General features: G+C 27.5%; 1 protein-coding gene across 9 annotated transcripts; it reads left to right on the top strand.

The window, feature by feature from the left end:
- Positions 1-446: 446 nt before the first annotated feature.
- On the top strand, positions 447-11,135 carry LOC145194882 (supervillin-like). 9 transcript variants are annotated; one of them, XM_090095826.1, is made up of 22 exons: positions 447-591; positions 2,789-2,890; positions 3,870-4,035; positions 4,781-4,853; positions 5,198-5,371; positions 5,515-5,651; positions 6,274-6,421; positions 6,546-6,718; positions 6,832-6,940; positions 7,011-7,216; positions 7,438-7,540; positions 7,764-7,916; positions 8,191-8,384; positions 8,467-8,543; positions 8,716-8,808; positions 9,021-9,152; positions 9,232-9,338; positions 9,503-9,658; positions 9,789-9,956; positions 10,305-10,482; positions 10,742-10,838; positions 11,001-11,135. In XM_090095826.1, exons 2-22 carry the CDS (start codon positions 2,832-2,834, stop codon positions 11,085-11,087), a joined length of 2,790 nt encoding a protein of 929 aa, XP_089951952.1. In that variant the 5' UTR covers positions 447-591; positions 2,789-2,831; the 3' UTR covers positions 11,088-11,135. The 9 variants fall into 9 exon arrangements, 7 of the variants coding, with proteins under 7 accessions (XP_089951952.1, XP_089951946.1, XP_089951948.1 ...); XM_090095820.1 differs by lacking the exon at positions 447-591 and adding an exon at positions 1,652-1,787; XM_090095822.1 differs by lacking the exon at positions 447-591 and adding an exon at positions 1,753-1,864.
- Positions 11,136-13,096: the final 1,961 nt, after the last annotated feature.

Genomic DNA, 13,096 nt, shown 5'->3' with positions numbered 1-13,096 from the left:
GAACTCTCTTAATTACGATGTTAATTTTCCGTGCGTAGACAAATTTAGTTTTTTTATTTTCGGACGACTATAAAAACCAATCCAATCCTTTTAACTAAATTAACCTTCTCTAGACTTTAGCTTTTCTTCTCTAAGATTTTAATCATTAAGGTCATAGGATAAAAAACGAAATACCTCTCTGAAAAAATTTGCAAAAGATTTATTTAATTTGGATTCGCTAAAAATTTTTATGCATGCAAACATATTATTCAAATATTACCTGTTTCCTTTTATTATTATAAGATAAAGATAATGAAAACATATTTTATATGATTTCGGTATTGTAAATATTTAATATATTTAATTGTTGTTACAACAAAGCAAAGTCTCATACAAAAAAGTAATTTCATAAATACAAAAAAAAAAAAAGATAATAATGATTTCAAATTAATTTTACTCTAAGCTTCATTGAGGTCTGGCAATGAATCTTACTTCGATACGTTGCCCCCCCTCTTCCGCCCTCAATGTTTTATAAGAGGCAAAATAACTCAGGATTGAGGACATGCAAGAAAAATCTATTTCTAAAGGTTTTATTCTCTTATTTGATGTACGGTGAGTGTCTTTAATCAAGCTATGCATATATGCTACAACCTAAAGTACATATTTATCATAAATATATTTTGTACGACGACGCGATCTGTATTTTATTCTCAAAGCCGTTAACATTTATTAGAAGGCATGGCATACACTATGACAAATAATCTTAAAAATAGTACAATAAGTTTGATAAAATCACTAGATTATTTTAACCTACTGATTGAATTTTAATCTGCAGATTGAATTATGTTAAGCAAAACTGTAATTTAGAAGATCAGCTCTTGTAGCGCAAGGTTGTGCGCGAGGTGCGCGAGAGAAATTCTCCAATTTAATCAGAATAAAATATACTTTCCAACAACGTTATCAATCATTTTTGTTTCAAATGATCGCGTAGCATCAATTCATCAAACGTTTTCATCGTTCGCAATTTTAAGTGTAATTTTTTCTTTTTAAATTTTTATTCCACCAACTTGGTTTTTCACTAGATTTATGGCCCTAAAATGAATACCTCACAACTATCTTGTTCTTAAAACTTAAGCGCTTCTTCCTTCATTTCCTGTGATGAAATTATACAGAAAGCGAATCATTACCAAAAGGGGGACAGCTATCTGCAACGTCACAAGAATAAATCATTTTCTTTTATATGCAATACTGTTTTTACATAACATTTGACTTATCAATTTTAAGAAAAATCTGTTATTTCTGTATTAAGTAATGAATAAATAAAATCTTCAAAATAGATAATGTATTCTGGCAAAAAAAATCAACAAATAAAATTTTTTTAAGAAAACAAACCGAAAGAATGACGTATTAATAACGAAACAATAAGGTCGATAATATTTCTTGGAAATTACACTCCATACAAAATAATGGGATTTAAAGACCTGCCTGCAAATTATTTTTTACCTTCAACTACATTACAAGTCGTTAGATTATTTATCAAATTAATTTCATGCATAAAGTCGTTTAGAATTTAAAACTGCGGCTAATTTTTGTTAGTTTTTTATATTCATTAGAATATGTACAATTAAACATAGTCTTTTGTTCTTTTGTCTTCTAACCTTAAACTACACATTTTTAAGACAATATTTGACGCGGCAGGGATTTTAATGTATTACTTGATAATATATTGAGCCAACCGAAAGGAAATTATTGTTATGATAAACTATATTTGAAAATAAAACTGCTGTTAGCTAAATAAATATATATCGGTACGAATCTTCAATAACTATATCGATAAGTTGTTTGCTCGTTATCTGTTACTATAATACTACGTTATCTGCTATTGGTACCTAATACATATTTGTATATAGAATAAGATACTTAAATTTTTTATAGTAAATAAATTTTTTAATATCATTGTTACCATATTGTGTATTTATGTGTGTCTAACAACAACAACAATAATAATTACATTGATATTACCAATCATACTAATAATAATGGTAATAAAATACTTATAATAATTATAATGGTATTAAATTAGCAATCATGATGAAAAAGTAAGTAATAATAGTTGTAATACTAGCTCTAATGATAATGTATATATATATATGTTTTTGTGTGTGTCTATGTGCCTGTGTGTACGTGTGTGTATATATATGCATATATATATATATATGTATATATATGTATATATGTATATATATATATATATATATATATATATATATATATATATTGACGTATGACTTTTTTTGAAAATATTTTCTAATCTTTAGATTAAATTAATCCACTTACAAGCAATAGTATTTAATTTTTTTTAATAAAAGTAATTTGCATTTGTATTTGTAACAATTATCTTTTTTGATAATCACAAAAAAATGTAAATTGAATTATAACAATGTTTTTAAGATTTATTAGGTGATTTGTCATAACAAGCAGATAGATGTAATTTACATAATCATATATATTGCGTATTTGTATGTATACATGTATATATATATGTGTGTGTTGTGGGTATGACTACATGCGTATGTACATACATACATACATACATACATACATACATACATACATACATACATACATACATACATACATACATACATACATACATACATACATACATACGTACGTACATACGTACGTACATACATACATACATACATACATACATACATACATACATACATACATACATACATACATACATACATACATACATACATACATAAATACATGCATACAAATAGTTTTTATTCTTATTCAGGTTCGCAAAAGTAATGACATGCACAGTGTGAAGTTGTGCCATAATGGATGAGCTAGACTTTGATTGCATAAAAGTAACAAAGAGTTCAAGTCAGACTGCCAGGTACTTTTAATCATATATATATATATATATATATATATATATATATATATATATATATATATATATATATATATATATATATATAAGGTAAGTATGGGTATTAAGGCCCACCTTTGTCGAATGCGCAGTAAAGAAATGCTGATTTTTTTTTGCTGCCAGTGATAAAACCAGATAACTCTAATATTTTAATGTCGAAAAAAAGTTTCACAATTAATTTTTTCCCTAACTTTGGATTAGTGGGCCTTATTTTCGCCGGGCCTTAATACCCATACTTACCTTATATATATATATTTCAAGTTGTATTATTTTCAAATACAATATCTTTTGTTCATATAAGAGTACTCAATATTTTGTATAAATAGAGCAATATATTTATATATATATAAAATGAAGAAACATATAAATATATAAATATATTTATAGAACAAGAAACAGGTATTTCATGGCTGATGATTGTTGTTAGGCATGAGACTTTAAGTATAATACATAGTTGTTGTTTCTTTATATATATATATATATATATATATATATATATATATATATATATATATATATATATATATATATATATATATATATATATATATATATATATATATATATATGTATATATATATATATATATATATATATATATATATATATATATATATATATATATATATATATATATATATATATATATATATATATATATATATATATATATATATATATATATATATATATATATATATATATATATATAATTAGCTGAAATGCATCTAATAACTTTCTTTCATCTTGGTGTTAGTAAGTTTATGTTTTTTTCAACTTTATAACTGATACAATTTAGTATGATATTCAATTTCTTTCAGACTATTATATATAAGATTTTGATGAGGGTTTTTTACAATGAACCATATTATACTTATTTTAAATAAATATAATTTGTGTAAATTAAATGTTTTGAGCTAATAGTTTTATATGATCTATGCAGAGTGAAAGAATTCTCTGATCAGCGTAGAAAGTTAAAACCTAATCGTAATCATGTTGCTAGTCGCAATCCTGTTCGTGTTTTAAATGACCGTCATAATAATGCTGAAAGTTTTTCTGAAGAAGAAGAAGATGAAGAAGAAAAGAAGTTAATCCAAGCTAGAGAAGAAGTATGACTTGTTCATTCTTTCATGAAAGGTTTTTTGAAAATATAATTAATTGCAAGTAATTCTTAAATATGGCATTATTGCATCTTTTTGTCTCTACTTGGAGTCATAAAAGTACTGAGCTAGGATAATCTAATAGATTTTAAAAGTACTAAGGTAGGATAATTTAATAGATTGTAGTTTTGTTTTCAAATTCTCTTGTAGGATTATTTTGCTGGTGTTATTTCCCATGTGTTGCATCCCTTAACCCTTTTGCTGCACAATCCATATATATTTATAAAAATATGTGCCTCATATGCTTTGAGGGAGTATTTTTGCATCTTATTTTTAAATGGTTTCCTGCTCAACATGACTATTTTCAATGATGATATTTTTTATGATTCTTATGATTTAAAAAGTGATTGTTTTACACAAACAAATTCTTTGTAAACAACTTACAAAACTGTTCAACACAAATGAACTTGCAACCACTGAAATGTGTGCACACAGTAAGTATTAAATCTCAAAATCTGTTGTGCAGCAAAAGGGTTGAGTTACTTTTGTGCAACTAAATTTCCCATCAGTAAATAATTTTGTTTTGAGATCTTTTGGTACAGTTTCATGAAATGTTTGAAGAATGAATTATACAATCCACTATAGTAATAAATATACGATTAATTAAAATATATGCTTAACTTATTTAAACTCTAGAGCAGCTTTTATATTCTTTGTAAAATTCTTAATTGTATATAGTATATTCATATCATAGGTACAAGTGAATGGCAAAACAGATGTTAAGATTATTGGAAGAAATAGTGGCCTGAGCACTGGCAAGATAAAATGTAAATTGTTTTAGTAGTTTTCACCATTAAAAGTTTTTATGTATGCAAACTTGCTTTTTGAATACTTTATCAGGCTTGTTAATTGAATTTTTAATTTGAACTAAAAGTTCCAAATTTTTTATTTAAATTACATTTTAAGTTATCATTATAATATTATTCAATTATCTTGCATTATCATCAAAACATATCCTCTTCATTTTTGTTTAGTTGTTCCATCTTAGCAATAAGCTCATACCCCTTTCTTCAAGTTTATGTTATGTTTTAACATTAAAGTAGAATGATTTAAAAGACAGACTTCCTAAAATATATTTCATGTCAATTATTTGTCTTAACAATTATTTTAGTGAGAGATCATGCCTTGACAAATGATGCTAAGAAAGGTTTGGAAAGCAAAGAAGATATAACAAAAGCAAGTCGATCCCTACGAACTACTGAAAAAGATAAAAAAACTGGTATTGGAACAGAAAAAACAAATCCATATGATGGAATTAAAGATGTTATGTTTTTTCATATAAAAGGTAACAAAACTTAAGCTCTCTTGATCACAAAGACGCAATTTTACCTTAAAAAATTAAACTAGTAACAAAGCAAAGTGGTAGAACTTTTAATTTTTCTAATCTTTGGTTATAAATCTCTTCTACTTGTTTTTTTATTTTGTTAGGCTCTCGACATATTCAAACGCGTTTGGTTGAACCATCTACAAATTCCATGAATTCTGGAGATGTATTCATACTGGTAACACCAAAGTACATACACCAGTGGAATGGAAAGAACTGTAGTATTATGGAAAAGTCAAGGGTAATTTTTCTGTGTGTAACTTTAAAACCTTACAAACAAACATTACATTACAAGCTCCTGCACCATATTTTGTATAAGTTGTAAGATAAATACAAATAATATAAGATAAACACAAATAATAAGATAAACACAATAGAATTGTAAGAGAAATACACAATTGATGTCAATAAATGATGTAGTTGCTTAGAAATCTTTTTACTAATTTATCACAGTTTTATAGTTCTTTTTACAATCAACAATTGTCTTTCAAGTTTTGTAATAAAAAAAACCATTAAATACCAAACATTACCATTAACAATTGTCTTTTAAGTTTTTACCCAATCTTTTTTAGCTGTTCAAAAACTACAGTTTTTTTAAAATTAATTTTGTTTTGTGAAAGACAAATTAAAGACTAAAAAGAATCTGATTTTAAAGTTCAATTTTTACTTCTAATTATGTTCAACTTTTATAAAAAATATGTTTTAAATATTCTTTCTGAAATGCAACTTTCATTTCTTTGAACTCTTGCAAATTTTCGTATTCATGCAATTGCACTTTTTACTTTTTATTCCTAATTTGTTTCTTTATTTTTATTCTTTATTTTTATTTGTAATTTTTTTTTTATTTATATCTTCATCTATAGGGTTCAGAAGTAAGCTCGGTTGTGCATCAGTGGAAAGAATTAGGATGTAACTCTACATGTATTAATCTTATGGATGAAGATAGAGAAAAACCAGGTGTTATGACAGCTGCTTTTTGGAAAATCCTTGGTGATAAAAAATTGATTAAAAGTATGTTTTTGCAGCCTTCATGTTACAAATCATTATTTCATTAATTTTCATAGCATTAAATCAGTCTTAAAAATTAATCCTGTGGTAAATGGCTTAAACAAACCTCTATTTTATTAACGTTTAGAAATTGATCGTGTTTTACCAGATAAGGAATTTGAACAGTATATTCTTGAAACAAATAAATTTTTTGAAATATGTTGCGATGAAACTGACAATGAGGAAGCTAACTGTTGGCTAGAACTTATTGAAGAATATTCTGGAAAAGTACCTTCTAAAAAATGGCTTGATTCTAACAAAGTATGATACTGTTAAGATTTTAAGTTTGTTTGTGGGTAATATTTAAAATGCACCACAGATTCATTCATCTAAGCATAAGCGCAATAGTTCTATCAAAATTATATCATTTTCAGGCATATGTACTTGATTTTGGCACTGAAGTTTATTCTTGGGTTGGCAGGTATGCAACTGGTGCCCCTCGTAAAAAGGCTGCTGAGATTGGTTTAGAATATTATAAAAAAGGTTGGTATAAATTTGTGATAATATTGCTTTTTTGATTGAAGTTATTAGTTATACATTAAATTGCTTTTAGATTATAAAACGGATTGCAAAGTTCATCCATTTAATTTAAATTGTTATAACACTAATACCACTTTATCAATGGCTAGACCAGAATGGACTGTCTATGGTAGAATGGCAGAGAAGACAGAAAATGTAGCATTCCGACGGAAATTTTATGACTGGCCAGACCCTGTTGATTTAAAAGTGCAAACTGTTGAGGCAAAAGTTCATGCTCAGGTAATGACTTTTTGAAAACTTTTTTTAAAAATAAACTATTGCAAACAAACTATGCACATTTATTTTTCCCCTTACTGTATATATTGCCTAATTGTATATATATGCATATATTTGTATAGCTTATGAAGAAATTACCATTATCTTCCAAATGGTGACAAATAAAACAAATAATTTTGAGTTAAATTTAGTTTAGATTAAAAACTAAAAGAAATTATTTTTAGTTAACAAAGGAATTTACTGCTGAACAAACAACAGTATCACTACTCCCAATACCAGCAAAGGAACTGCTAGAACCTACTCAAGAGCCACTCATGGTTTTTGATGGTATGTTTGAAGTATGAAAAATGTAAAAAAAAAGTAGTTAGAAAATATTCTATGATCAGATTTTTTTTTAATATTTGGTATTTTTTGAACTTTAATTTCTCAATAAATTTTTATTCATGACTTTCAACTCTTTTTCTTAAGTTCCAAATTAATTTTGTTACGTATATCAGTTTCAAAATGTTATTTAAAAAATTATGTTACTCCTAATTTATTGTCTCTAAAGGTTTATTTATTGGTCGAGGCAAAGGAATGCGTGATAATGAAACCCTTTTCAGTTATGGAGTAACATTAAATGAGCTTACTGTGTGGCAAGTATCTGGAAATGTTTTCGAAAAAATCCCTCAAGAAAATAACGGAGTTTTTTTTTCTGGCGAAGGTTCGAATAATTGATTTTAAATTTTTTCTTATCAGTTTTTGTTCTCTATTTTTATTAATTCCTGAATGCTGTTATCAAGATTAACTGATTGATAAAGCCATTGTATTATCCAAATGTTCTAAGTCATAATGTAGCAAAAAAAAAACAAACTTACAATCCCTTCCCTTCTCATCCAATTTAAAACTTTCTTGCTTGCACATCTTTTCAGTTTTTTTTAACTTTCTTCGAGATCATATTTTAAACTTTTTAAAATTTTTTGGTTGTTTACTTATAGCATATATCATCAAGTGGTGCTTTCAGATTTTCCGCTCAGGAATAAAAAGTTTAAAAGGAGGAAAGTCACGTCAGGATGATACTGGTAAAGATCGTGTATTTTTCTTTTTTTGGCAAGGCAGAGACTGTTCTGCAAGTGATAAAGGTACAGCTGCATTGATGACCGTTGATCTTGATACAGAAGAGGGACCTCAAGTAAATTTTTAACAAGTTGTTGTAGATTTTTAAAAAATTTTTGTTAAATTTATGAACTCTTTAAGTTTGCTTAAAATATCAGATAATGGTGGAACAAGGAAAAGAATCTCCAGCTTTTTACCAGTTGTTTGATGGTGGAATGATAATACATTCAGGCAGGTGAGCTGATTGGTTGAAGGTCAGTTTGTTTTTAAAGCTCGAAATGTTTTTTAATCTCAAAATATTTTTTTTGTGAATTGTTTTTTTGCAATGTTGATAATGTAAACATTTCGAGTTTTCAAGTCAGATATAGTTTTAATTCTTATAACTGTGTAAAAAAAATAATTTTTAGAGCTGTTGATTTTGATGCAGTAGCTGTAGGGCATATTTATTGGATTCGAAATGAAATAGGTTGTGAAACTTGTATTGTGGAGGTGCGGTTGTCGTAAGTATTTTACAAGAAAATTTTTTTTTTAATATTTGTATTTCAACTAATAAATTTTAGCTGGTTTCTGTGAAATTTTGCTAAATGTGAACAAAAAAAAAGGGAAACACAAAGGACCAGCCAAATATTTGTAGTTTCTTTACATATACTTGATTTTTTAACCTTTAAAAGTATACGTATTTATTACAACAATATTTTTTCTTGCTCATTAGCTCTGCCTCATTGAGGTCTCGGGGTTCTTTTTTGGTTACGAGTAAAAATAATTTATTTCTATGGCATGGCTGCAAAGTTTTAAAAAATAATCGTGAAATAGCCCAAGCTGCTGCGCAAATGTTCATCAAAAGGTTTCTTCCCTTTTCTTTGCTTTTATAAATGGTTTTTTATTTTATTGTAAATATAAATCAATTTTTTGGAATATTTTAGATGGCATCATTTGAAGTTAAATCTAATTGAGTATCATGAAGGAGAAGAAGAAGACTTGTTCTGGGATGCTCTAGGAGATGAAGAAGACTACATGTCTTATTTAGGGAGTACGTGAAAACACCATTAAAAGTTTAAACATTGTTAGATAAATACCTTCTATTGATAGAATTTGTTGCTTAAAGAAGCATACACCATTTGCTGAAATAACTTCTTAATAATATTATTGAATTCTACTTAGAGGTCTATGTTTGTTAAACTATTCATTTTCTAGCTTTAAAAGAATTTAATTTCACAATGAGATGCTTCACATTTGACAGTCTAAATGGATACTTCCAGTATAAAGAAGTAACAAGCTCTTCATATCACCCACAACATGTTTGTCCTTTTCCAATACTACAATCAGATTTATATCAACTCTCACAACCAGGTTTCTTACAAATTTTATAAACTTTCAAACTTTTTTTAGAGGCTCATTTACTCAGCTCATTCATTTACGCTATGGTGTATTATATGATTCACGATAAATGATTCTACTCATATTTTTTTTTTTTTTGTAGGATTGGTTTTTATTGATAATGATCATAAAATGTATTTATGGCAAGGATGGTGGCCAGTTAGTGATGATAAAACAATTGACACAACTGGTCCAAACACAAGAGCAGAGAAACATAGATTTGATGTCAATAGAAAACTGGCTATGCAGTCAATAAGAAATTATGCTCAAGGTAAATAAGTTCTTGTCAAAAGGTTATCATGTCTTAATAGGTAGATATGAGATGGTAGTAAAATATAATGTTAGTTATGAAGTAAAGTAAACTTTAGAATTAATAATAAATTCCATCTTATACTCTGTTTAAATCTCCACTGTATAAAAAAAACCCTGAATTATGATGCTTGTCACTATCTACAGCTTATATTAACTAAGTAACAATTAGGTAAGTAATCTTCAAGTTTGAAAAGAAGACCTTTGAAGGATTTCTTGTAATTGCAATTAATCTTTCCTTCCCGCAACAACCTTAAATGAATGTTGATCAAGGCAGTATACATTTAATTTAGCTATTTTTATTCTTTAGAAAAAGGTCGTTTGTTATCTAGAGCATACATTGTTTTTGCTGGGTGCGAACCACTGGAGTTTACAAATTTGTTTCCTTTTTGGGAGCCGAATGAAGAAATAATTAAGATACAGACCTCAGCTGGTCACACAATAGGAGAAACAAAAATACTAGCAGACGTACTTTGTAAGCTTGAAAAGTAAGATTTTTAATGTTTTAACAAAAAATTCCTATAGGTATCATTGTGCACCTTATTGAGCGAGAGCTTAAAACACAATTTTGTTCAAGATTAATGAAATTGTTGAAAGCATATGTAAGAAAGTTAAACATGCATGCAACTGGATTGCAAGTATATTTGGCTTTTTGAACCCAACATGAACCCAACTGTGTACGAACACCACCGCTTGAACATCTTTTAATTACTGAAACTCTAATAATGTCTTTTTTTTTTGTCTTAGAAGTGAATATACCTTAGAGGAGTTAATTAGTCAACCTTTGCCTGAAGGAGTAGACCCTACTCGTATTGAAGACTACCTGAATAACGTAGAGTTTTTGGTAAGGGGATATTTTAGCTCGTTTTATAAACGTAGAAACTCGTTTGTTTCTCTTTCAGAAAAGTCAATGGTTATGAGCGTAAAAATGATTTTCTTCTATTTAAAAATTAACGCAAGTTTAAAAAATGTAAAACTATTTTTGAATCTTTCTTTTTTTTTTTAGAACTTATTTGGTGTATCTAGGAGCGACTTTAACAACCTTCCTAGATGGAAGCAGATTGATCTAAAAAAAAGAACATGCATTTTTTAAATTTTTTGATGATTTTTTAAAATAACTTTCCACATTTAGACAGGTTAACCACAGTTTTTTCACTTTGCCTCTTTCATTCTAAATGATAAACTTTCTAATTATATTAAATTTTTAATTATGTTAAATTTCTATTAGTGCTAAATTTTTAATTATGTTAAATTTCTAGTAAAAATATCAAATCGTTCTTCAACTTTTTTAATTGTACAATTTGTTTTTTTCTTTTCAAGGTGAAAAATTTTATAACTGTTGTTTGCGTAAAAATACCTTTAAAAAAATATATATTTTATGTATATTATATATATTATTTATAAATTGCGCCTTAATTTAATTGACAGTGTACATTTCTTATTTAATTAATGGGTGATGCTAGTTGCATATTTAGTTAGTGTGTGATGCCAATTGCATATTTAATTAGTGTGTAATGCCAGTTACGTATTTAGTTGGTAGATCTTTTATGTACGATAAAAAAATAAAGTTTATAAAAGTTTCTTTGTTAACCATCTAGAAACTGTTAGAAAAAAATAGGTTTTATTTGATTTTTAAAAATCTTATAAAAAAATAAATAATTTTTTACAAAGTCTTTGTTGTAACTTTAAACCAATTTTTTGGGGTGCATTTAAATGCTGGAAGTTATCTTGGTGCAACCTAAATTTTCGTGAATTTTTTAAAAGTCATTTGCACAAACATTTTACAGAGTAAGATTTTTTACAACTAAAGAACAAGAACACTTTGCTCTAAAGGCATGTTTCTATCTTTTCGTGAAATTTCTTTGTCTCTACATAGGTTTTTGAGTTATGCGCCCTGACTTTAATGCGGCACCATCATGCCAATTCAACTTTACATAGAGAAAGTCTTAGGAAATACGAACTGAAATTTAAAAAAAAAACTAAGAAAGTTCAAAACTAGGAAGGGAACGATACAACTGTTCTGTCATAATTCTTTATTCCTAATGACAACAATCCAAGAATTTTAGATCAGATGAAGATGGACATCATTCGGTGACACTGATGAAAGCTCCAACTATTTTGAAAATTGTAGCTGGAGTAGAATCTTATTGGGATATCCAGGTGTAATTTATGTGCAATTTATTAGCCATCTCCCCCAATTCATAATTGAACTGGTATTTTGAAATCGAAAAACCGATTTTACAACGGTTTTATATGATCAGCTGCAAATACTAATGTTCTAGGCATATAATACTTTTCAACTACAAAAAACTTTTTATCAAAAATTTTTTAAATTCTTGGTTGGCCAATCTCTTGTTAACCGTCTCCTACTCTGCACAAAAAAAGCTGCTTAATTGCAATAAAGATACTATATTTTTCTAAACTTAATAATTTCAAAATTTCATCCATCGTCATTCCACACTTATATTTCAAACTCAATCCTGTGTTAATAAATCCAAGGAAAACCCATTGAGGGTTTTAACAGCATCCAATTTGTAATTTCTTTTTTTTTTGAATATGGTAATTACTATAATTACATCATTAATTATTGATTATGGTAATTATTATAATTACCACGATCAAAGTAAAACTCGTTCTTCGATCAACTTTTACGAAAAGGTGCTTACTTACAAAAGATAATTGATCCAATTTTGGCAATCCAGTCTTATATGGTGGTGTAACCAAATAAGGAATGCTGTCAAGTGAATCATAATTAACTAGTAACCAATTGTCACACGCTAAACAGGAAGTGTAATACTTGTCGTCCCTATAGCACAACTGTAGGCCATTAGAATTTTGTCTAACAATTAGATTCGAGCGATTTTTAGTGTCAATTTCGACAAAACGAATAAGTTCTCTAAACCGTCAGGTAATTCAGGTTTTCGATATCAACTGCTGAAAATCAGAGCAATGATGAAACTTGGCAGCGATAGTGATTATCAGTGCGTAAGCAGGAGGGGTGGGAATGGGGTGAAGTGGGGTGGGGTAGAGAGAGTGAGAATTGTTAGTTTAGAAAAATATAGTATCTTTTTTAATATCATTATTAACTTGCGCAATGCAATT

The sequence above is a fragment of the Hydra viridissima genome, unplaced genomic scaffold (assembly GCF_058129835.1).
Source record: "Hydra viridissima isolate aposymbiotic clone 2 unplaced genomic scaffold, HvirCarnegie_v1 scaffold_8, whole genome shotgun sequence".
Classification (NCBI taxonomy): domain Eukaryota; kingdom Metazoa; phylum Cnidaria; class Hydrozoa; order Anthoathecata; family Hydridae; genus Hydra; species Hydra viridissima.
Note: the sequence above shows the minus strand (reverse complement) of the source record. Positions and strands in the feature narration are given on the sequence as shown.

Excerpts from the sequence above, each read along its gene's own strand:
- LOC145194882 (XM_090095826.1), top strand. The coding sequence starts at position 2,832 with ATGGATGAGCTAGACTTTGATTGCATAAAAGTAACAAAGAGTTCAAGT. Across the intron at positions 6,422-6,545 it reads TGATAAAAAATTGATTAAAA|AAATTGATCGTGTTTTACCA; the intron begins GTATGTTTTTGC and ends ATTAACGTTTAG. Across the intron at positions 7,217-7,437 it reads AGGCAAAAGTTCATGCTCAG|TTAACAAAGGAATTTACTGC; the intron begins GTAATGACTTTT and ends AATTATTTTTAG.